General features: G+C 37.7%; 1 protein-coding gene across 3 annotated transcripts in view; it reads right to left on the reverse strand.

Moving 5' to 3' along the window:
- TMEM181 (transmembrane protein 181) overlaps nucleotides 1-23,890 on the reverse strand; it is a 259,664-nt gene that overhangs the window by 171,969 nt on the left and 63,805 nt on the right. For all 3 annotated transcript variants that reach the window (XM_053710842.1, XM_053710843.1, XM_053710844.1), the window contains exon 3: nucleotides 5,137-5,186. In XM_053710842.1, the coding sequence (XP_053566817.1) occupies nucleotides 5,137-5,186 (50 nt within the window). The remainder of the gene's footprint in view (nucleotides 1-5,136; nucleotides 5,187-23,890) is intronic.

Here is a 23,890-nt window from a genome sequence, read left to right on the forward strand (position 1 = left end):
CTTTGCTGAAACGAAAGGAACGAAAACGATTGTTAGCCCTGTTTTTACCTTTAGACTTTTTATCCTGTGGTAAAAAAGTTCCTTTCCCACCAGTAACAGTTGAAATAATAGAATCCAACTGAGAACCAAATAATTTGTTTCCCTGGAAAGAAATGGAAAGTAGAGTTGATTTAGAAGCCATATCAGCATTCCAAGTCTTAAGCCATAAAGCTCTTCTGGCTAAGATAGCCAGAGACATAAATCTAACATCAACTCTAATAATATCAAAAATGGCATCACAGATGAAATTATTAGCATGCTGGAGAAGAATAATAATATCATGAGAATCACGATTTGTTACTTGTTGCGCTAGAGTTTCCAACCAAAAAGTTGAAGCTGCAGCAACATCAGCCAATGATATAGCAGGTCTAAGAAGATTACCTGAACATAGATAAGCTTTTCTTAGAAAAGATTCAATTTTTCTATCTAAAGGATCCTTAAACGAGGTACCATCTGACGTAGGAATGGTAGTACGTTTAGCAAGGGTAGAAATAGCCCCATCAACTTTAGGGATTTTGTCCCAAAATTCTAACCTGTCAGGCGGAACAGGATATAATTGCTTAAAACGTTTAGAAGGAGAAAATGAATTACCCAATTTATCCCATTCCTTAGCAATTACTGCAGAAATAGCATTAGGAACAGGAAAGACTTCTGGAATAACCGCAGGAGCTTTAAAAACCTTATCCAAACGTATAGAATTAGTATCAAGAGGACTAGAATCCTCTATTTCTAAAGCAATTAGTACTTCTTTAAGTAAAGAGCGAATAAATTCCATCTTAAATAAATATGAAGATTTATCAGCATCAATCTCTGAGACAGAATCCTCTGAACTAGAAGAGTCCAAAGAATCAGAATGATGGTGTTCATTTAAAAATTCATCTGTAGAGAGAGAAGATTTAAAAGACTTTTTACGTTTACTAGAAGGAGAAATAACAGACAAAGCCTTCTTTATGGATTCAGAAACAAAATCTCTTATGTTATCAGGAACATTCTGCACCTTAGATGTTGAGGGAACTGCAACAGGCAATGGTACATCACTAAAGGAAATATTATCTGCTTTAACAAGTTTGTCATGACAATTATTACAAACAACAGCTGGAGAAATAGCTACCAAAAGTTTACAGCAGATACACTTAGCTTTGGTAGATCCAGCAGGCAGTGGTTTTCCTGTAGTATCTTCTGGCTCAGATGCAACGTGAGACATCTTGCAATATGTAAGAGAAAAAACAACATATAAAGCAAAATAAATCAAATTCCTTATAAGACAGTTTCAGGAATGGGAAAAAAATGCCAAACATCAAGCTTCTAGCAACCAGAAGCAAATGAAAAATGAGACTGAAATAATGTGGAGACAAAAGCGACGCCCATATTTTTTGGCGCCAAATAAGACGCCCACAATATTTGGCGCCTAAATGCTTTTGGCGCCAAAAATGACGCCACATCCGGAACGCCGACATTTTTGGCGCAAAATAACGTCAAAAAATGACGCAACTTCCGGCGACACGTATGACGCCGGAAACGGAAATGAATTTTTGCGCCAAAAAAATCCGCGCCAAAAATGACGCAATAAAATGAAGCATTTTCAGCCCCCGCGAGCCTAACAGCCCACAGGGAAAAAAGTCAAATTTTTGAGGTAAGACAAAATATGATAATTTAAAGCATAATCCCAAATATGAAACTGACTGTCTGGAAATAAGGAAAGTTGAACATTCTGAGTCAAGGCAAATAAATGTTTGAATACATATATTTAGAACTTTATAAATAAAGTGCCCAACCATAGCTTAGAGTGTCACAGAAAATAAGACTTACTTACCCCAGGACACTCATCTACATGTTTGTAGAAAGCCAAACCAGTACTGAAACGAGAATCAGTAGAGGAAATGGTAAATATAAGAGTATATCGTCGATCTGAAAAGGGAGGTAAGAGATGAATCTCTACGACCGATAACAGAGAACCTTATGAAATAGACCCCGTAGAAGGAGATCACTGCATTCAATAGGCAATACTCTCCTCACATCCCTCTGACATTCACTGCACGCTGAGAGGAAAACCGGGCTCCAACTTGCTGCGGAGCGCATATCAACGTAGAATCTAGCACAAACTTACTTCACCACCTCCCTTGGAGGCAAAGTTTGTAAAACTGATTTGTGGGTGTGGTGAGGGGTGTATTTATAGGCATTTTAAGGTTTGGGAAACTTTGCCCCTCCTGGTAGGAATGTATATCCCATACGTCACTAGCTCATGGACTCTTGTTAATTACATGAAAGAAACATGGGTTTGGATGCCACCTAGATGAGTGCAAAAAGTGATATTGGTTACTGCGCTGTGAAACACTATTAAGCCTATGAAAAACAAGAGGACTCCCCAGCCTCTAAACAAACAGGTAGTGGTGTATAAGAAAAAATTGGCTGCAAAACAAGAGAACCAAATGAATCTTAGAGCATAGGCGCTAATAAAAGCTTAAAATAGAAGGTGAATAATATAGTGCTGGGTAAATAAGTGCACGAATATAGGATTAATAATAAACCATATAGTGTAAAAAGCCTATCTAGGCAAAAAACAGTGATCCAAAAAATGTGCAAAATCTGCATAAATTTATTACAATAAAAAATGTGATATAAAATGAAACATATAATACAAATGTACAAAATGAACAAAATATCATATGCGTTGATCAGGCGAAATGAAAAGTGTAGTATACATTGAATATTAAAATTTGCAACAATATGATTTTGCAACAGAGGAAAATGTTTCCAATAATGGAGTGTACTAGGACAATACAATGTAACTAATTGTTATAAGTAAAAACAGTAATATATTAGAGGATATCTAAGCCAATAAAACCAATAAAAAACAATGAAGCAAGATGAATCCAAACGATGACTCAATGATGTTTAGTCGAGACGCCCAACAATCAATGGTCACATGAAGAGGACCGGAATCGGTGTCAAGGCGTGTATTCTCCTCTCTGTGGCAGCTCCTCTGAAAACAGCAGCAACCCTTTAGGTATGGCGTTCCAATATGGCGATGGAGTATGAGCGAGATATTCGTCCGAATGACTATTTCTTGCCGATGGAAAACTGGAGTCAATCTGTACGGATGCCTTAGAGGGACAAAACACTTCAAGGATTAAGAGCAAAACACTTCAAGGATGCTCTTAATCCTTGAAGTGCAATCAGGCACAAACACAATCGCAAATAAATATCTGGACTTTGTAGATGTGCAAGCGCCAAAAGTATATAAAAGTGAACGCGTGCCACAACCTCTGGGGGGGGGGGACAATCCACCCTCCGAGGAGGAAAAAACCTAACTTGGGTTAACCGCATGTGTAGTAGTAGGGAGCGGTAGGGAACTCGCCTTCCAGAGGACAGGGCCCCCCGAGGCGGATGGCTCAGCAGTCCCTTGAATCCCCGAGCAACAAGGCACTCTAGAATGGCCTAAAGAACATAAGTGACTGACCTGAGTCAATTGCGCCAATTCGCATTCGTCACAGGACGAAGAATCTGAATCAGACAATTGAACAAATCTCAACATCAGCATCCTCCATAACTGGGTATAGGATACCAAAAAAATTGACTAAATATAAAACTATTTAAATGGCACCTGACACCCACAATGGCTGGGGCACGCACCACCTCCTATGAACCAGACACCAGCGGACTACAATTCTCCGTCGCCACAAAGTCAGGAATGCGGAAATGGGAGACCAGAAAGTAAGTCTAGGTGTTTGCCCAACTCCAGAGAAAGCAACTCTTCTCCACAATCCTCTTCAACCCATTTCAGGATATTACCCTATATATTGTTCTATAGGTTCTAAACTCTTTTGTAATTTTAACTGTGTGTGGTTTTTATGCGTGTTCTACAATTTTAATCGAACCAATAAAGGTTATATTTTAAACATATCACCTCCAGTACACCTCTAGATTTTGATGTCACATTAATCTATATACATGGAGAGTTAAGTGCTATATAAATGCATTCTTTTCCTTTCAACCTCTGTATTGACCAACACTTGCAGAAAGTAAACACGCCTGGTCACAAGGTGAAATGTACAGTCCAAAAACAGCGTGCCGACCGTAAGGTCGCGTCACTTCAAAACGACTGTTATGTTCCAAGAGCCACGAGCCCAGTTAACACTACACATAAGCAGATTAAATCACATAACAAACATGATTAAAAAAAACCTATTCAATAATCCCCCTCAGGAGATATTAACCCTTGATTCCAAGATACTAAAGGAGTCCCACTGAGACCCTGTATTTTTCATGTGAGTTTGCAAGAACAAATGAGTTACAGTACAATCATGAAGAAGTAAAATTAAACTATCTTACCAAAATCTATGCCGTGGAACAGGAACACAGCCCTTCAAGTGTGACGGACTTGGACTTGAGAGAAGAAAGCAGGCAGCGAAGTTCGACAACGCCAATTGCTTGTGGAGTTGTCAAAATGAGTCGGGATGGATTTGCAGAAAGACTCTTCCTGCATCTCCGGACTCTAACTTTCATCCAAGCCCTCACTGAGAGACTGACAGGATTACTTAAAAATCCTGTCCCATGTCGAAGAGTACTACACTCCATAAGAGACAAAACAAACTTCTGACACTTCTTTGTCAACCTCCTGGGAAGAAAGGCAAACAATGACTGGGGGACGAGGGAAGTGGGAGGAGTATTTAAGCCTTTGGCTGGGGTGTCTTTGCCTCTTCCTGGTGGCCAGGTTCTTTTTTCCCAAAAGTAATGAATGCAGCTGTGGACTGTTTCCATTTATGAAGATAAATAATTGTAATAAAAATAAAAGAAAGACAAAAAACTGACTGCTTTTAAAATACTTACCAGACACTAAAAATAATTTTACACAAAATAGAACTATACAAAATATATTACAGCGCAATATCATTTTATGCACATAAAAAAATTGTATTGTATATCGTAAATAGGAAAAAAGAAAACACATCCAATCTGTGAAATAGAAAAAAATATAATATATCTTGTGGGAGAAAGACGGTATTTTGTAAACATTTGTAATCAATAATTTTATATCATGAATGTCCTTGCACAATTTTATACTACTGCAGTAGGAGATTAACCAATTGTGGTTACCTTGGAGCTGGTTGCATTTGTTTTGAGCGTTGCTTCTATGACATTTGGTCCTTTAAAAAATAAATATAAAAAATATATTAAAAAATAAAAAGCAAAACATTACATTTTTTTATTCTGTTTATTAAAAGAAATTGCAATATAATTAAATGATTTGCAATTAAGGTTTAAATATGAGATAATATTAGCAAATAGCATAATGAAATAGATATTTGAGTCTTTCAAATATTTGTTTTTGAATATGGAAAAAGTCTCTGTAGATTTCAATAATGAAGACAATAGAGTCTATCTTTTGAAGAAGGTTTTAATGTGTTCTACTACAGATCAGCTATCCAGTAGAGTTGGCAGCTATTAAAGCTGTGCTTGTTTTCTAAGTACATTTTCTTTTGTTTAAAGCTTTCATATAGAGCTAAACCAAAAAACTTTAACAAATTCAACTAACAAACAGCATCACAACATATATTCCACTCAGCATATATATTGTATCATAAAGGTATTATGGGATCCAAGAGTGAAGAAGAAAAAAAAAGAAAGGGGGGGAGAAAAGAGGAGAAAGAAAAATGGGGTAAGTCATTAAAAAAATAGTAAACCTATTTTTTTTTTCATTATTCAGTTAGAGCATGCAATTTTAAGCAACTTTCTAATTTACTATTATCATTTTTTCTTTGTTCTCTTGCTATCTTTATTTAAAGGGACAGTCTACACCAGAATATATATATTTTTTTAAAAGATAGATAATCCCTTTATTACCCATTCCCTACAGGGCCGGATTGGGCCGCCGGGATACCGGGAAAAATCCCGGTGGGCCGCAGGGCCGGCAGAGGCTGGGGCTGGGCAGCATCTGCACAGTGTGTGTCCCGCATTGCCCCCCAACCCCTTGGCCGCTTTATTGTTAAAAAAAATTTATTATTATTATTTAATCGTGTGTCCCGCATTGCCCCCAACCTTGTGGCCGCTTCATTGTTAATTCTATTTGTTTTATTATTTAATTCCTATTGGGTCTGATGTAGTTGGTCACATGAAGAATTGTAGCCAATACCTGCACTTGAGTCTGAAGTAATATGGCGCCAATAACAAGTTATAGCGCACCGCTGCACGTCCGTGTCTTGGTGAGGTGGTCCCTGGGTGAGTGCGGGTAGAACAACTATGGAGTATGGAGTCAGTCATCTCAGTCTGTCAGTGAGGATGCCGGTCAGGACGGTATTTGAATAGTCAGTGACAGTGAGTGACTAACATGATGATAGACAACTCAAGGTTTTATTTTTCCGATGGGGGGGGCAGCAGCCGCAGCCGCCAGGGTACAGACCACGCCGGGTAACTAATGTAAGAGCAGAGAGGGTGGAGGCTCAGGCCGGTGCTCTGGCCAGCAGCTCACAAACATTCCTGGGTCCAGTCATCACTCACAGTGCTTAGCTTCACTACACCGGTCTTCCTTCGGAGCTACAAATAAAATGTGACATAATTTACTGCAGTACTTGCAAGCCCAACATTTTTTTTAGCAGCCTCTGCTCCAACTAAGCTTTCCAAAAATGTTGGGCTCGAGCCTCGCAAGCACTGCAGTAAATTATGTCACATTCTATTTGTACCTCCTAAGGAAGACCGGTGTAGTGTGGAACGGCAGCAGCTCGCATTCGTTACCCATCATCCAAGCAATGAGTGTCAATCAGTGAAGTTAAGCACTGTGAGTGACGACTGGATCCAGGAATGTTTGTGAGCTGTGTTAACCTCTTAACTGGTGACATAGCATAGCAGCCAGGCATCAGACTTACCCTGCTTAATTCATACAGCCTGCTTTAAAAAAATTAAAATCTTTGTATTCATCCCTAAATAATTTCTCATTATTCCATGCATCTCCTAGGTTTATATACTATATCTCTCTCTCTCTCTCTCTCTCTCTCTCTCTCTCTCTCTCTCTCTCTCTCTCTCTCTCTCTCTCTCTCTATATATATATATATATATATATATATATCTCTATATATCTCTATATATATCTCTATATATATCTCTATATATATATATATCTCTATATATATATATCTCTCTATATATATATCTCTATATATATATATATATCTCTATATATATATATATATATATCTCTCTATATATATATATATATATCTCTCTATATATATATCTCTCTCTATATATATATATATATATATCTCTCTCTCTCTCTCTCTCTCTCTCTCTCTCTCTCTCTCTCTCTCTCTCTCTCTCTCTCTCTCTCTCTCTATATATATATATATATATATATCTATATATATATCTATATATATCTATATATATATCTATATATATATATATCTATATATATATATATATCTATATATATATCTATATATATATATATCTATATATATCTATATATATATATATATATCTATATATCTATATATATATATATATCTATATATCTATATCTATATCTATATCTATATATCTATATCTATATCTATATATATATACACATACACACATACACTCACAATATAGGGCCGGTCTCTAATTTTTCCAGGGCTGCTTTTTACTCCCAGTCCGGCCCTGATTCCCTAGTTTTGCATAGCCAACACATTTATAATAATATATATATACACATTAATAATAATAATTTTTTTTTGCCCCTACCAAGAGAACAAAGCAAAATTGGTGAAAGAAGTAAATTGGAAAATTGTTTAAAATTACATTCTCTATCTGAATAATTAAAGTTAGTTTTAGACTAGACTGTCCCTTTAAAAAGCAGGAATGTAAAGCATAGGAGCCGGCCCATTTTTGGTTCAGCACCTGGGTTATGCTTGCTTATTGGTGGTTAATGTCAGCCACCAATAAGCAAGCGCTATCCATGGTGCTGAACCTAAAATGGGTCAGCTCCTAAGCTTTAAAGTGAATGTAAATTTTGATGCTAAAGTGCCCGGTTTTTAAAAATTTGATTAAAAACAGGGGCACTTTAATTCATCAAAATTTACATTTCACTCCTGTTGTGAAAAAACAAAACAAAAAAAACTTACCTTTTAATCTTCACAGCAGCTCCAGCTTCCTCCGGTCGTCGCAAGCCATTTCTGATGTCAGAAATGATGGATAGGTCATCCTCCCCAGGGGGAATCAGTGTCTGATTCAACGCAGTGATTGGAGGAAGCCAGATTCCTCATTTTAGACCCCGGAAGAGGCTTTGCGACGGGTGGAGGAAGCTGGAGCTGCTGTGAAGATTAAAAAGGTAAAAAAAAAATTCACAAGGAGTGAAATGTAAATTGATGAATTAAAGTGCCCATGTTTTTAATCGAATTTTTAAAAACTGGGTACTTTAGCATCAAAATTTACATTCACTTTAAATACCTTCTTTTTAAATAAATAAAGCAATAGAATTAACAAAAATTTTAATTTTGCTTAAAATTGCGTGCTGTAACTGAATCATGAAAAAGAAATGTAGGTTTAGTATCCCTTTAAGCAGGTATTCCATCCCTATCCAGTCCTCCACCCAATTTCTTCCTACAGAATAGTCTCAAGAAGTATCTCACCCTCTGTTTTAAAACATTACATTTTTAGTGTTATTTCCGGTTGAGTCAAGTTTAAAATTGCTTTATCTTGAATTTTTCCAAAATCTTCCAGTGTGTTTGCATAAAAACTTTGACCTAATATGGATATTTCTTTCATAAGACGAGGAGAGTCCATGTGTCCATAACATGTGGGATATATTTCCTGCCACTAGGAGGAGGTCAAGAACCCACACAAGAGCTTTTAATCCCTCCTACCGCCACTCCCCACTCACTTAGTTTGATCTTGGCCTCCAAGTTGACTTCAGACCCTGTATCCCTCTTCCATCTTTGTTCAGGGAAGACTTTAGGATAATTTCTCAAAAATTCCGGGTAAAGCAGGGGTAAAGGAATACTACAGTTATAGCATGTCACCCTAACAGCTAAATGATGTCTCTGCCATAATCGTCCCATATCCTACACCAGAGGGGTTGCAGGTATTTATCAGAAAGTATCCTCTGCAGTATATTTACGTGCAGAGGATGGGCTCTCTACTGGAACAGCATTCTGTGAGGGAAAAATGCCTCAGCAAGCTGGTAAGATACAGTGGAGGGGTGCTGCAGTACACAAATGATTCAGACGCTAAACACAGACCAGAAACTATCCATAGTACTCTTTTTTTAGGTACTACATAGTTAGGGGTTCTATTACTTTACCTATGTGTTTAACACCAGAAATACTGCAATTCAGATTTAAAATCCCTATTATTTTATTCTTCTAAAACCCCTTAACAGCTCACACTATGTTTTTGACTTGGTTTCAGAGATCACTTTTTTTCTCCCAAAACAGAAAAGATTTGCTGTCTCTTTAAGAAAACCACTAACTGCCTTATGTATGCAGTAAGGGTGGGAAACAGAGGGAGAATCAATGAGGGGCATTTATACACTTTTGTAAAATGTGTTTTTTGTATCTTTACTCAGAGGCTTTGGCCTGCACATCATTCCGGAGGTAAGCTCTGACTCCCCCTTCCCCTTAGGCACCCCTTTTTCTCTCCCTCGCCGGATCAGCAGCTAGCTGATATTTGCACAGGGACTGTCTGCAGGAATTTCAATCTACCTGGACTCCATTTTAACACTTTCTTTGCCCAGGAGGTGGGTGAGTACCCTCATAGGAGCTGCTGAAGGGATGGGTATGTGATTTTTTTCTGAGGGTAAACCATATGTGGCTTTTTCTGTCTTCTATGGTTCTGATATGTTCATATAGGCTGTTTGTTGTACTTTCGGTAAATACACTTGTCACTTAAAATTTTGGAATACATCTATTTCCATTTACTTTCAATGTTGCTTATTATTTTGGAGTCATGTCTGTACCCCCATCTAATATGACTGACCCATTAGAAGAGACCCATAGGGAACATACCGCAGCCCAAACACATACTGCGGTCACTGTTTATTATACAATACTGTTCCAGTGGACCATATTAACCAGTTGTGTGCGAATTGTGTCCCACATCTCCAATTCACAACCCATAATCCTGTCAGTATGGCACCTAGTAGACATTTAGTGCCCATGCCTATTTATGTGGCAAAAGGGGACTCCACTGATTTTTCTCCAGAGTTTAAAACAAGTCTTCAAAAGACTATGATGGAGCTTTTAGGGGCTATACCCAAAACCATGTAATCTTAAGAGAAAAACTGGAACTTATTTCCGAGGCTAAATTACAACCTAGCTTACAAAAAGCTCTGACTCGGCTGAGTCCCTATCTGAGGGTTTTTTTAGAGTAAAATCTTCAGTGAAGACCCTGAACCAGTAAAAGAGCCAAAGGAGGATCCACATTTAGATTTAAAGTGGACCATATCCACTTCCTGCTTCAGGAGGTTTTGAATACCTCGGAACCTAATCCAGAGGATTCCAGTCCTGTAAATAAGTTGAATTAGGTCTTTAAAGTTCTGCCCAAAGTGCCTAAGGCCTTTGAAGCATCAGAATACATAGCTAAAGAATGGAAGAAACCAGGCATTTCTTCTGAACCTTCCAACAGATTCACAAAAATATAACCACTTTTGGAAAATAATTTAACAGCCTGAGAAGTAGCCCCTAAGGTTGATAGAGCCATTTCCACCTTAGCTAGACGCACTACTATTACTATAAAGTATAGTTCTTTGATTAGGGATCCAATGGACCGCAAATCTGAGTACTTGCTAGTAAATTATTTAGCAATACCTGTGTGGACGCTGCAGTGTCCTTCTGGTGTTATTCTCTTTCTCAGATGGTTTCTGATCAATCTTCTGAGGATAATCGCAGCTGCATTAAAGTCCTTAAGATGGCTAATGATTTCATTTGTGATGTAGTATTTTACATTATTAAAATTGATGTCAAGAATATGTGCATTGCTGTTTTATTAAGGACAGCATTACGGCTTAAATATTGGTCAGCTGATATGGTCTCCAAGAATAGGCTGTTATCAGTCCCCTTTAAAGGGAAGATGTTTTTTGGATCGGAATTGGATTCAATTATCAAAATTGTCACAGGGAAAAAGGGTCTTTCCTTCCTTAGGACAAAAAGTTTAAGGGGAAGTACAAAACAAACAAATTGTTTTCATTCCTTTCACTACCCAAGAGATCAAAAGTCCCCATCCAACTAGAAGTCTGTATTCTCCAAGTGTTCCTGGAAGCAGGATCTTCTTGGTCTAAGAAAAGACCAAAAAGCCGAATTTAAATCAGAATTCTGCATAAAGCTCTTCTGGTAGGAGGCAGATTGATTTTGTTTCAGAAGGCCTGGTCTTTATCAGTTCAAGATCCCTGTGTTTTTGATATTATATTCCATTATCATCACATAGGCTTTCACACCAGACCTCCCTGGGAACAGTTTCATCTGTCTCACATTCCAAAGGATCCTGTAAAGGTGGCTGCCTTTGTTCAATGTGTTCAAGACTTGGACATGGGAGTGATCAAACCTGTTCTAAGCTCTCAACAAAGGACAAAGGAGGGCACCTACTGTCTTATCCTGGACCTAAATACTTGACAAATTCGTTTGGGTACCTTCTTTCAAAATGGAAACAATTTATGACAACCATAGACTTAAAGGATGCATATCTGCACATCCCAATTCACAAGGATCACTTCCAACATCTAAGATTTTCTTTCCCCAACAAACATTACCCCCCTTTGTGGCCCTCAAGTTTTGTTTGGCAACAGCCCCTCGCATCACAAAGGTAAAAAAGGGTTCTCTTGGCAGTGATAAGAGCACAAGAAATCAGCATTGCCCCTTATTTGGACAATTTTTTGTCCAAGCACCATCTGTTTCTCTGGATACTGCTCATACCCACAGAAAAATATCCTTCATTCAGGAGCATGGATGGAAAAATCAATGTCCCCAAAAGTTTCTTATCCCCAGCCACAAGGGTGGTTTTTCTGGGGGTGATAATAGACTCATATGCACTTGTTTCTCAGATACTCGCAGAACCAAACTTTAGACGGTCTGTCATTCACTACAGATAACTCATTCTCCATCTGTAGCACAATGTATGGAATTAGTGGGTCTTATGGTAGCAGCGTCAGATGCAGTACCTTTTGCTCGCTTTCATCGTCATCCTCTCAAATGGTCTATGCCTGTAAAAGGATTGTTTAGAAATGGAACAGCAGATAGAGCTCAGTTCTTCAGTCAAACTATCTCTCTCATGGTGGAGGGTCCCTATTTGACCCTTGGAGCTGCATTTATTCAACCTATCTGGACCATAGTTACTATGGACACAAATCTGATGGGTTGGGGCGCTGTTTGGGAGTTCATAAGAGCGCAGGGAGTATGGTCCCCTCAGGAGATGTAATTACCTATAAACATCCTAGAACTTTGTGTGATTCTTTGGGCCCTTCAGTCTTGGCCCCTTCTCAAGCAGGAAAAATTAATTTGGTTCCAGTCAGATAACTACTGTGGCATACATCAATCATCCGGGAGGAACACAAAGTCCCATAGCTATGCGAGAGGTATTTTACATTCTTTCTTAGGCAGAGAAAAACAATTGCACCCTTTCAGACATTAACATTCCAGGAGTGAACAATTGGGAAGCAGTCCGTCTATCCAGGAGAATGAACGCGTCCTGATGAAGAGACCAATCAATTAGTCCTGAGGTCGGGCCTTCCAGAAATAGATCTAATGGCATCCAAACTGAACCTAAAACTTCCAGATTATTGCATCAGGTCAAGAGATCCAAGAGCTTGCATGATAGATGCTCTAGTCTGTTCATGGAAATTTCAACTGGCCTATTTCCTCCATTTATTCTTATACCAAGAGTCATTGCCGGAATCAAACAGGAATCGGCTTCAATAGTTCTCATAGCTCTGGCGTGGCCCTGCAGAGCCTTAAAATTTTATCTGCAGGCAATTTAAGATTTTAGAAAAGAAGAGGGCACCAATAGTGCATAATCAGTGGTACTGTGTCTTTGCACACGCAAAAAACAATTGTACTTACAAAGTATAATGCACTTGAGAAGTGCCACAAACGCCTGCTGGACCTTTATCAGCTGTCCAGAAAGCTATCCTCCTGCAGCAGTATGGAGTCTGATGGACTACTAGTCCCACACAGACTGTGTGTCCCTTTAGGCTTGGTCTCCCAGGTTCTGTTATAACAGGATAAAAACCCTCACAGAAAAGCTGCAGATGGTAATAGCAGATCATTATTGGTAGTATATATTCACTCGGTAATAACAACTGTGTTGAAATTCCACAGAGTGAAAAAAGTTGTGATGCCAAATGTCTTAGAAACAATGAGGCTTTAAAAATACAAGAGAGTAACACACAACGCGTTTCCCGGTCTTGCTGATGAAGCGGTCAGAAAGACAGGGAAGTATAAATTTTGGGGTTTTTTACAAATAGTTTCAAACAAAGAAGGAAAGAAAAAGAGAAAAAGAATGAAGGGTTAACAATGCACTTTTAATTGAACAAATAAAAAAGTAAGGGTTGAATGCACCATTAACCTCATTTTTTTTCTTTAAACCTTTGGTTGGGGGGGTTCCACTGTTTTTTTTAACAAGTCAATCATAATTATTATACCACAATGCCATGTATAGATTTTTTCTAAATTTACAGATAGGTGATAAAAAGCACCCCACAAAGGATTTCTTTTGTACCAGATTTTACTACCATAAATGAGCCACCCAGTTACGCAAGTATAAATCCACAAAGTGAAGAAAACGGTGTAAAATACATACATATACAACTTTGATTCTCCAAGATGTCTACATAAATTTGCGTCAGGTGAAAGGCATTTTCTTGCACAGGGCTATGGGTGATTAACTATTCTAACTTAAAGGGATAGTCTAGACAAGTTTTAACTTTCATGATTCATTTTAAGCAACTTTCCAATTTACTCATATTAACAATTTTTCTTCATTCTCTTTCTTTATTTGAAAAGGCAAAAATATAAGCTTGGGAGCTGGTCCATTTTTGGTTCAGAACTTGGGTAGCGCTTGATGACTGGTGGCTACATTTTGTAAAAGCTTACAATCTAATTAGTATTGTTTAAGACTTCGGAAATGAGGGCTGGAATTGATGAATTTACATGACGTTGACTATGAACAAGTCACAGTAAGAAATATGTAAAAAGCCCCTGAGAAAGTGATTTTTATTTAGATTACATTAAACTACTCCTATAAAAAAATATATTTACAATAAAAATCTCTAAACAAAAAAATCAAAACAAATGTGTTTTAAATTAAATTGTTCAAAGTGTGTCTATAATATAATGAATTAAAATGTGTATTATATAATGCACAATAATCATAAAGCATCCTCGTAACATCACAATAAAATTACTAAGTATAGTGTAAAGTGACTTCATTATTGTGAAATGTGTGTGTGTGTGTGTGTGTGTGTATATGTGTGTATGTGTGTATGTATATGTGTGTATGTGTGTATGTGTATAACGGGTAAAGTAAGAAATCCGGGTAATTCTAGGATTACACGGGTGAAACGGACATTATTCAAGCAGCTGTGGGTAAAGCCTGATGTACTGTAATTCCCCCATCTACACTATTTGTTTTGACTCCATGTGGGGGGTTCAAGAAAGGCGTCCCACCGATCCTCTGGCATCCACCCAAAGTGAACCTGGAGGAATGAGGTTTACAAGGGGGGGCTTTGCCCACCTTGAACCCCCCCAGGCGGAGGCAAAAAAAAGATAGTGAATAAAGGGGAATTACAGTGCATGATATACACGTTTGATGCAGTGACTCCGCACTCCGAGAGGATTCATGAACATGCAGCGGGTTTTACCCAGCCGCTTGGGTAATATCAGTTTTACCCGGGTAATGCTAGGATTACACAATATCTAGGGTGACCATATTGCCGCTTTAAAAAGGGACACATGAAAAATACATATGCCAGGGTTCTTATACAAAACATTTGTTTAAACAGCCCTGAAAACGGCCCTAACATATGTATTTTTCATGTGTGTCCCTTTTTAAAGCGGCAATATGGTCACCCTACCAATATCTGACTTTACCCACAACATATACACATATATACACACAATATATATATATTAATATATTTATATATATATGTGTGTGTGTGTGTGTGTGTGTGTGTCCACAGAGAAAATCTGTCACTCACTTGCAAGTACTCAGCTAAAATTAACAGCAAAACTTATGTTTGCTCGTTTTTGAAAGAAAGAAAGAAAGAAAAAAAAAAAGGTTAAGTTTATTTTGATTTTCAAACTAGCAGGACGCACACAACAGCCCTGTAGGATATGTGATGACTGGCTGATAGGCAACACAGATAGCTGTGTTGATGCTCAGTGACACCGAAAAACATCTTGTTTGTCATCACAGAACCAAAAGGAAAATAAATGTCTTTAATGTCCCTTAAATATGGACGCTTTAGATATTTTCCATCTGCTGATGATAGCAGCCAGTCACCATATTTCCATGTACTGCTGCTTCAAAGCTGTGCAGTCGAGCAAACAGTAGACAAACACGTCAATGAAAAGAAGGTTTGCAGCTTTAGAATTCTCTATATTTTACCAAGCTCTTGTTATGCATGGGGTCAATGATGGCCATACATATGATCTGCAGGCTCGAAAGACTGCTGGTCTTGTAGTTATTTTATTAATAACCTTGTTCCTGCCTTACAAGAGAGTTTTTTTTGGGGGGGAGTTTCTCCACCAAGATCAGTTTGGCTTATATGCTGATTTTGTGATAACCTCAACAGATGCCATTTTTGTCTGGACATTTTTGTAAAATTTAAAAGGCTAGTTGACTATTTCAATTTTGTGGCAACAAGAATTAGCAGAGTTTTCTGATTATTGGCCTACAACCCACATTATCCCTACATTATTATAGCTGCATAACTATAGACTTCCAAAATAAAAACAGAAGCTACTATACATTATGATAACCAACATATGAGAGATATAGCTCCCAAAACTTGCTACAGGAGTGTACAGGAGAGGAAAAAAACAATTTGTCATCACCTCCCTACAGCACAATAGAGCTGCGTGCAAGTAATTTCAGTAATCTACAATTTTAGAATGATAATGACTGTCACCATTGGGTTAAAGGAGGCAACTACTATTCTTTTTGTGTACAGAACTATAAAATTATTCCAAATTAAGACCACAATTTCTTCGATCATCTGCATTTTGGCTAGCAGACTTTCCTACACGCAAGAATAATAATGTGTGTAGTGTCTACTTGCCCTTCAGTTGTCATATACAATAATACTGTATTTAACGGTTATTTAAATAATTACCAAATGCAAAATAAAAAGACAATGCAACTGCACTCTAAATTTCAAATAAGTAGTTTTTTGGTTGTTTTTTTTTTCTCTTCTGACAAATTTCAAAATTTCCTACATTTCCTGGCCCCCTGTATTATATGACAGCCAACAGCCAATCACAAACTTGTATATGTATACACTATAAACTCTTGCACATGCACTGTAGGAGCTGGTGTCTCAGAAAGTGTGCATAGAAAAAGACTGTCCACAATTTGACAATGCACATTTTTAAGGTTTTTTGTATTATTTAATTGCATGATCTATCTGAAACATTTTAGTTTAATTTTGACTTTAGTATCCCCTTAAAAAATCCAGCATATACTTTAATAGATAAATGTCATGTTTTTTTTACTTTTCTATAGTATATGTAATAAAGGGTTGGTTGTCTTTTTTTGTTTTAAAACATAAATGTATAAAAAGGGGAAAGTCTCTTCCTTTCATTTTTGTTTCTCTCACTAAGATGTCTGCACCGAAGGAGGTTTCTCAACACGATAAAAACTTTTCCTTCCCTTTTCCCCCCACAATTTCAGATTTTTTTCAGCATGTAGAGAAGTAAACGTTAGTGAAGATGTACTTCACCATGGTGCCTTATTTTCATTCATTTTAAAGGAACAATGACAATTAGAGCTGAATTTACAGATTAGACTGAATATTTTAAACACAAGTGAGATATTACACCTGGATAAGATGTAATTTCCCTTCTGATAATGTTGATCTGTTTTGGGTCTTTTTAAAATTCCCACTGGAGGTTGCATCCCCAAAGTGTGGTAGCCTCTCCCTGGCACAACATACCATGAATCGTATTGTTTTCTCAGGCTTAACTGCTGATGGGTTCCAGCAAACATCCCAATAAATCAGGGATGGGGAACCATAGCCCTCCAGATGTTTCAGAACTACATTTCTGCGTTTCGCCCCTTTGGGCTTTATCAAAGGCCAGAGGGGCAAAACACGATAGGGGGTGTTGGGAGCACATGGGGGCTCTATTTTTTTTTTAATTAAGAGGGAGGCTATAAGATCCTTTAAACGATAAGGGTGCTCGATATGTTGAACTAGGCTGCAGTACCGTCATACTATCTAGAATGACTCACTACTAGTTAATACTGTTATAATAGATTTAAGAAATTAGGAATGTATAGCTGTTGAATTGAACTCTTTGATAGGGTAATATTATATCATGATATGTACAAGGCAAATTTGATATCTGATAACTGGGATATCCTATTTACTTAAAATTAATCAAATCTGTACTTGTACATTTTTAGGTTATTTACTACAAGGGATGCTATGTAGTGTTTCACAGTCTATTGAGCATAAGGTACAACTGTGGAATTATCATTTACATATGTGTTTAATGACACATATTTACAAACCAGACACTATTAAAAGATATTACTGAGTGAGCTGATTAAGTGTTAACAGAATTCATTCTCAAACTAAATGAATAAATCAGAGATATTATACTCTTATAGTATTTTTGAATCTCACCATAGCTGAGTGTTATTTGATCTTCACAAATTGATACTTATAGGCAGTCTGCCAGAACCAATGTAGCAGCGTGACTCAATATAACAGTTATGGATACAATAGTGTTGCAATTACAAACTATATACAGGTATACCCCGCTCATACAGCGGGTTAGGGACCGGAGCCCCGCTGTAAAGTGAAAACCGCCTTAAAGTGAAACAAGGCAGTTTTAGCTTTCTTTTCAGTGTTTAAAATCTTAAAAACATGTTTGAACTAACATATATTAGGGGTGCAATAGTGCTACGTTTAGTTTAACACTAGCACAGGAAGTATTCAATTGGTATTCAATAAATACTGTACCTGTAAAATAGTGACAATTACTGTAGAAAAATTTGCCAGACTATAGCACTGAGACACAGATTGCACTGCAATGCAGTTAACAGAGTGAACTAAGCATAACAAAATGGTGCCAGTCACTTTTCTCGCAATCTCATAATGATTTACAGCACTGTTTCAAAATGCTTGGAGGTTGAACTTCAGCTCCACAAAGCGGTGTATTAGCGAATCGCTGTAAAGTGAAGCGCTGTAAAGTGAGGTATACCTGTATGTGTAACATTAATATTTCATGTCATAAGACTTAACCCTGCAAGGTTTCTCATAGATATTATCCTTAATCCAAGGAGATATTACTGTTTACCATCAGCGAACAAATTTCTTTTCCACTAATAGGAATAGAAGCTAACAACTGGCACCCGGTGTATTTATACACTCACGCTTGCAGTTTATATTTATTGATAATCCAAAGGCCTCACTGGATAATTATCTAACTGCAAGAGGTAATTGGATCTCATATGTATCCCTCATATTTTAATTGAGCTATGTTCCATTTTTATTCAATATATTAATAAAGGTTATATTTTATTTTAGTAGGTTCTAATCTGCCTAATTTAGTCTGGGCACAGAGTGCTAAACTTGCATGCTTTGGTGGAAAATACTCTCTTTTTCCACGACAAAAAACTTGTAGTATATTTATGCAAAGCACCACCCCCTATCACAGATAATCAATGATATGAATACATAGTATTTGTGGTATGTATATATAAATTGGGTGACTGCCTTCATATGGTGCCATTGTTTGCTTATTTTTGAAAAAATGATATGCACCAACGCTCTCAGAAAAAATATTTAAAAAATTGTACCTTTAGGGGTACATTAGCTTATCACTGGGGCCCTCAAAGGTACACCCGCTGTACCCTTTAAGATGTGTACATATTGGTAACTCTGAAGATTGTACCTTTCAAAGGCAAATATGTACCTTTAGCGACTAAATTGCACCTCACTGCTATGGTATCATAATGTACCCTTAAAAATGGGTAAGTTTGGCCTTTTAAGGGTACTGCCCCAGTGACAAGCCCTTTGTACCTCATGACGGCAAATTTGCCCTTAACACATCATATTAAAAAATGCCAAAATGCTGTTCCATTAAATTTATTAAATACACAATTAACTACTGTCCTCTTGCTCAGAAAGATAAGTATAGAAGTATGTGTTTAGTTCAAATAACAATTTATAAAATAGACTAAAGTAGTCACACTGAAGTTTGATGATTTTGGAAAGTGTAACCAGAAAGCAGGCCCTAAGACTGCACAACTAAAATTCCTGAAAGAACCGGGCAAGACCAACTGTTCCAAAAGGAGCTATTTATTATGCTTTATTTCACTCAGGACTAGACTCTCACAACACACCATTCAATTTATGGTGACTCCACATAAAACAAACATTGAGAAAACATATAGACAACAACATAATAAAATATAACTAAGAATATACCTCAATAAAAATACTTAAAAAAAAAATATATATATATATATATATATAACTAAGAAAAGTGGTATTCAGAGGAGGCATAAACGATAAAACTCACTACCACACATTTGAATTGTCACCCTAGTCAAAATATATGCAAAATTAGTTTATTCCCCAGTTCACATTTTGGCGATGAACCTAAATGTACCCACCAATCAGCAAGCGCTATCCACAGTGCTGAACCAAAAATGGGCTGGCTCGTAAGCTTACATTACTGCTTTTTCAAATAAAGATACCAAGAGAATGAAGAAAAATTGATTATAGGAGTAATTGAAAAAGCTGCTTAAAATTGCATGCTCTATCTGTATCATGAAAGAAAAAAATTTGGGCTCAGTATCCCTTTAACCCCTTAAGGACCAAGGACGTACAGGGTACATCCTACAAAAACTGTCACTTAAAGTGAATGTCAACTTTCACGAATGAAAGCCCTGTTTTTAAAAATACTATTAAAAACAGGGGCACTTTCATTCATGAAAGTTTACATTGAAGCCATTCTTTTAAAATACTTACCTTTTATTCCTAGCAAGCGGATTCCTCCGCCCCCAGGGCGTCTCTTCTTACTTCAGAAATGACGAATCCGGCTTCCTCCAATCATGGCCTTGCCTCAGGCAATGTTTGCTCTGGGGGGGAGGCCGTTATTGGAGGAAGCCGGATGCATCATTTCTGACGTAAGAAGAGACGACCTGGAGGTGGGGGAATCACTGCTCGTGTTCCACGCTTGCTAGGAAAAAAAAAGGTAAGTGTTTTTAAAAAACAGCTTCAATATAAATTTTTATGAATGAAAGTGCCAGTTTTTAATAGTATTTCTAAAAACAGGGCTTTTATTCGTAAAAGTTGACATTCACTGATATGATGAAAATAATGGTATCTTTAGAAAACATAATTTATGTAAGAACTTACCTGATAAATTCATTTCTTTCATATTAGCAAGAGTCCATGAGCTAGTGACGTATGGGATATACATTCCTACCAGGAGGGGCAAAGTTTCCCAAACCTCAAAATGCCTATAAATACACCCCTCACCACACCCACAATTCAGTTTAACGAATAGCCAAGAAGTGGGGTGATAAAAAAGTGCGAAAGCATATAAAATAAGGAATTGGAATAATTGTGCTTTATACAAAAATCATAACCACCACAAAAAAAGGGCGGGCCTCATGGACTCTTGCTAATATGAAAGAAATGAATTTATCAGGTAAGTTCTTACATAAATTATGTTTTCTTTCATGTAATTAGCAAGAGTCCATGAGCTAGTGACGTATGGGATAATGACTACCCAAGAAGTGGATCTTTCCACACAAGAGTCACTAGAGAGGGAGGGATAAAATAAAGACAGCCAATTCCTGCTGAAAATAATCCACACCCAAAATAAAGTTTAACGAAAAACATAAGCAGAAGATTCAAACTGAAACCGCTGCCTGAAGTACTTTTCTACCAAAAACTGCTTCAGAAGAAGAAAATACATCAAAATGGTAGAATTTAGTAAAAGTATGCAAAGAGGACCAAGTCGCTGCTTTGCAGATCTGGTCAACCGAAGCTTCATTCCTAAACGCCCAGGAAGTAGAAACTGACCTAGTAGAATGAGCTGTAATTCTCTGAGGCGGAGTTTTACCCGACTCAACATAGGCAAGATGAATTAAAGATTTCAACCAAGATGCCAAAGAAATGGCAGAAGCTTTTTGGCCTTTTCTAGAACCGGAAAAGATAACAAATAGACTAGAAGTCTTACGAAAAGATTTCGTAGCTTCAACATAATATTTCAAAGCTCTAACAACATCCAAAGAATGCAACGATTTCTCCTTAGAATTCTTAGGATTAGGACATAATGAAGGAACCACAATTTCTCTACTAATGTTGTTGGAATTCACAACTTTAGGTAAAAATTCAAAAGAAGTTCGCAACACCGCCTTATCCTGATGAAAAATCAGAAAAGGAGACTCACAAGAAAGAGCAGATAATTCAGAAACTCTTCTGGCAGAAGAGATGGCCAAAAGGAACAAAACTTTCCAAGAAAGTAATTTAATGTCCAATGAATGCATAGGTTCAAACGGAGGAGCTTGAAGAGCTCCCAGAACCAAATTCAAACTCCAAGGAGGAGAAATTGACTTAATGACAGGTTTTATACGAACCAAAGCTTGTACAAAACAATGAATATCAGGAAGAATAGCAATCTTTCTGTGAAAAAGAACAGAAAGAGCAGAGATTTGTCCTTTCAAAGAACTTGCGGACAAACCTTTATCTAAACCATCCTGAAGGAACTGTAAAATTCTCGGTATTCTAAAAGAATGCCAGGAAAAATTATGAGAAAGACACCAAGAAATATAAGTCTTCCAGACTCTATAATATATCTCTCGAGATACAGATTTACGAGCCTGTAACATAGTATTAATCACAGAGTCAGAGAAACCTCTTTGACCAAGAATCAAGCGTTCAATCTCCATACCTTTAAATTTAAGGATTTCAGATCCTGATGGAAAAAAGGACCTTGTGACAGAAGGTCTGGTCTTAACGGAAGAGTCCACGGTTGGCAAGAGGCCATCCGGACAAGATCCGCATACCAAAACCTGTGAGGCCATGCCGGAGCTACCAGCAGAACAAACGAGCATTCCTTCAGAATCTTGGAGATTACTCTTGGAAGAAGAACTAGAGGCGGAAAGATATAGGCAGGATGATACTTCCAAGGAAGTGATAATGCATCCACTGCCTCCGCCTGAGGATCCCGGGATCTGGACAGATACCTGGGAAGTTTCTTGTTTAGATGGGACGCCATCAGATCTATTTCTGGAAGTTCCCACATTTGAACAATCTGAAGAAATACCTCTGGGTGAAGAGACCATTCGCCCGGATGCAACGTTTGGCGACTGAGATAATCCGCTTCCCAATTGTCTACACCTGGGATATGAACCGCAGAGATTAGACAGGAGCTGGATTCCGCCCAAACCAAAATTCGAGATACTTCTTTCATAGCCAGAGGACTGTGAGTCCCTCCTTGATGATTGATGTATGCCACAGTTGTGACATTGTCTGTCTGAAAACAAATGAACGATTCTCTCTTCAGAAGAGGCCAAAACTGAAGAGCTCTGAAAATTGCACGGAGTTCCAAAATATTGATCGGTAATCTCACCTCCTGAGATTCCCAAACTCCTTGTGCCGTCAGAGATCCCCACACAGCTCCCCAACCTGTGAGACTTGCATCTGTTGAAATTACAGTCCAGGTCGGAAGCACAAAAGAAGCCCCCTGAATTAAACGATGGTGATCTGTCCACCACGTTAGAGAGTGTCGAACAATCGGTTTTAAAGATATTAATTGAGATATCTTCGTGTAATCCTTGCACCATTGCTTCAGCATACAGAGCTGAAGAGGTCGCATGTGAAAACGAGCAAAGGGGATCGCGTCCGATGCAGCAGTCATAAGACCTAGAATTTCCATGCATAAGGCTACCGAAGGGAATGATTGTGACTGAAGGTTTCGACAAGCTGTAATCAACTTTAGACGTCTCTTGTCTGTTAAAGACAGAGTCATGGACACTGAATCCATCTGGAAACCCAGAAAGGTTACCCTTGTCTGAGGAATCAAAGAACTTTTTGGTAAATTGATCCTCCAACCATGATCTTGAAGAAACAACACAAGTCGATTCGTATGAGATTCTGCTAAATGTAAAGACTGAGCAAGTACCAAGATATCGTCCAAATAAGGAAATACCACAATACCCTGTTCTCTGATTACAGACAGCAGGGCACCGAGAACCTTTGTAAAAATTCTTGGAGCTGTAGCTAGGCCAAACGGCAGAGCCACAAATTGGTAATGCTTGTCCAGAAACGAGAATCTCAGAAACTGATAATGATCTGGATGAATCGGAATATGCAGATATGCATCCTGTAAATCTATTGTGGACATATAATTCCCTTGCTGAACAAAAGGTAAGATAGTCCTTACAGTTACCATCTTGAACGTTGGTATCCTTACATAACGATTCAATATTTTTAGATCCAGAACTGGTCTGAAAGAATTCTCCTTCTTTGGTACAATGAAGAGATTTGAATAAAACCTCATCCCCTGTTCCGGAACTGGAACTGGCATAATTACTCCAGTCAACTCTAGATCTGAAACACATTTCAGAAATGCTTGAGCTTTTACTGGATTTACTGGGACACGGGAAAGAAAAAATCTCTTTGCAGGAGGTCTCAACT

The sequence above is a fragment of the Bombina bombina genome, chromosome 4 (assembly GCF_027579735.1).
Source record: "Bombina bombina isolate aBomBom1 chromosome 4, aBomBom1.pri, whole genome shotgun sequence".
In the NCBI taxonomy this organism is placed as follows: Eukaryota; Metazoa; Chordata; class Amphibia; order Anura; family Bombinatoridae; genus Bombina; species Bombina bombina.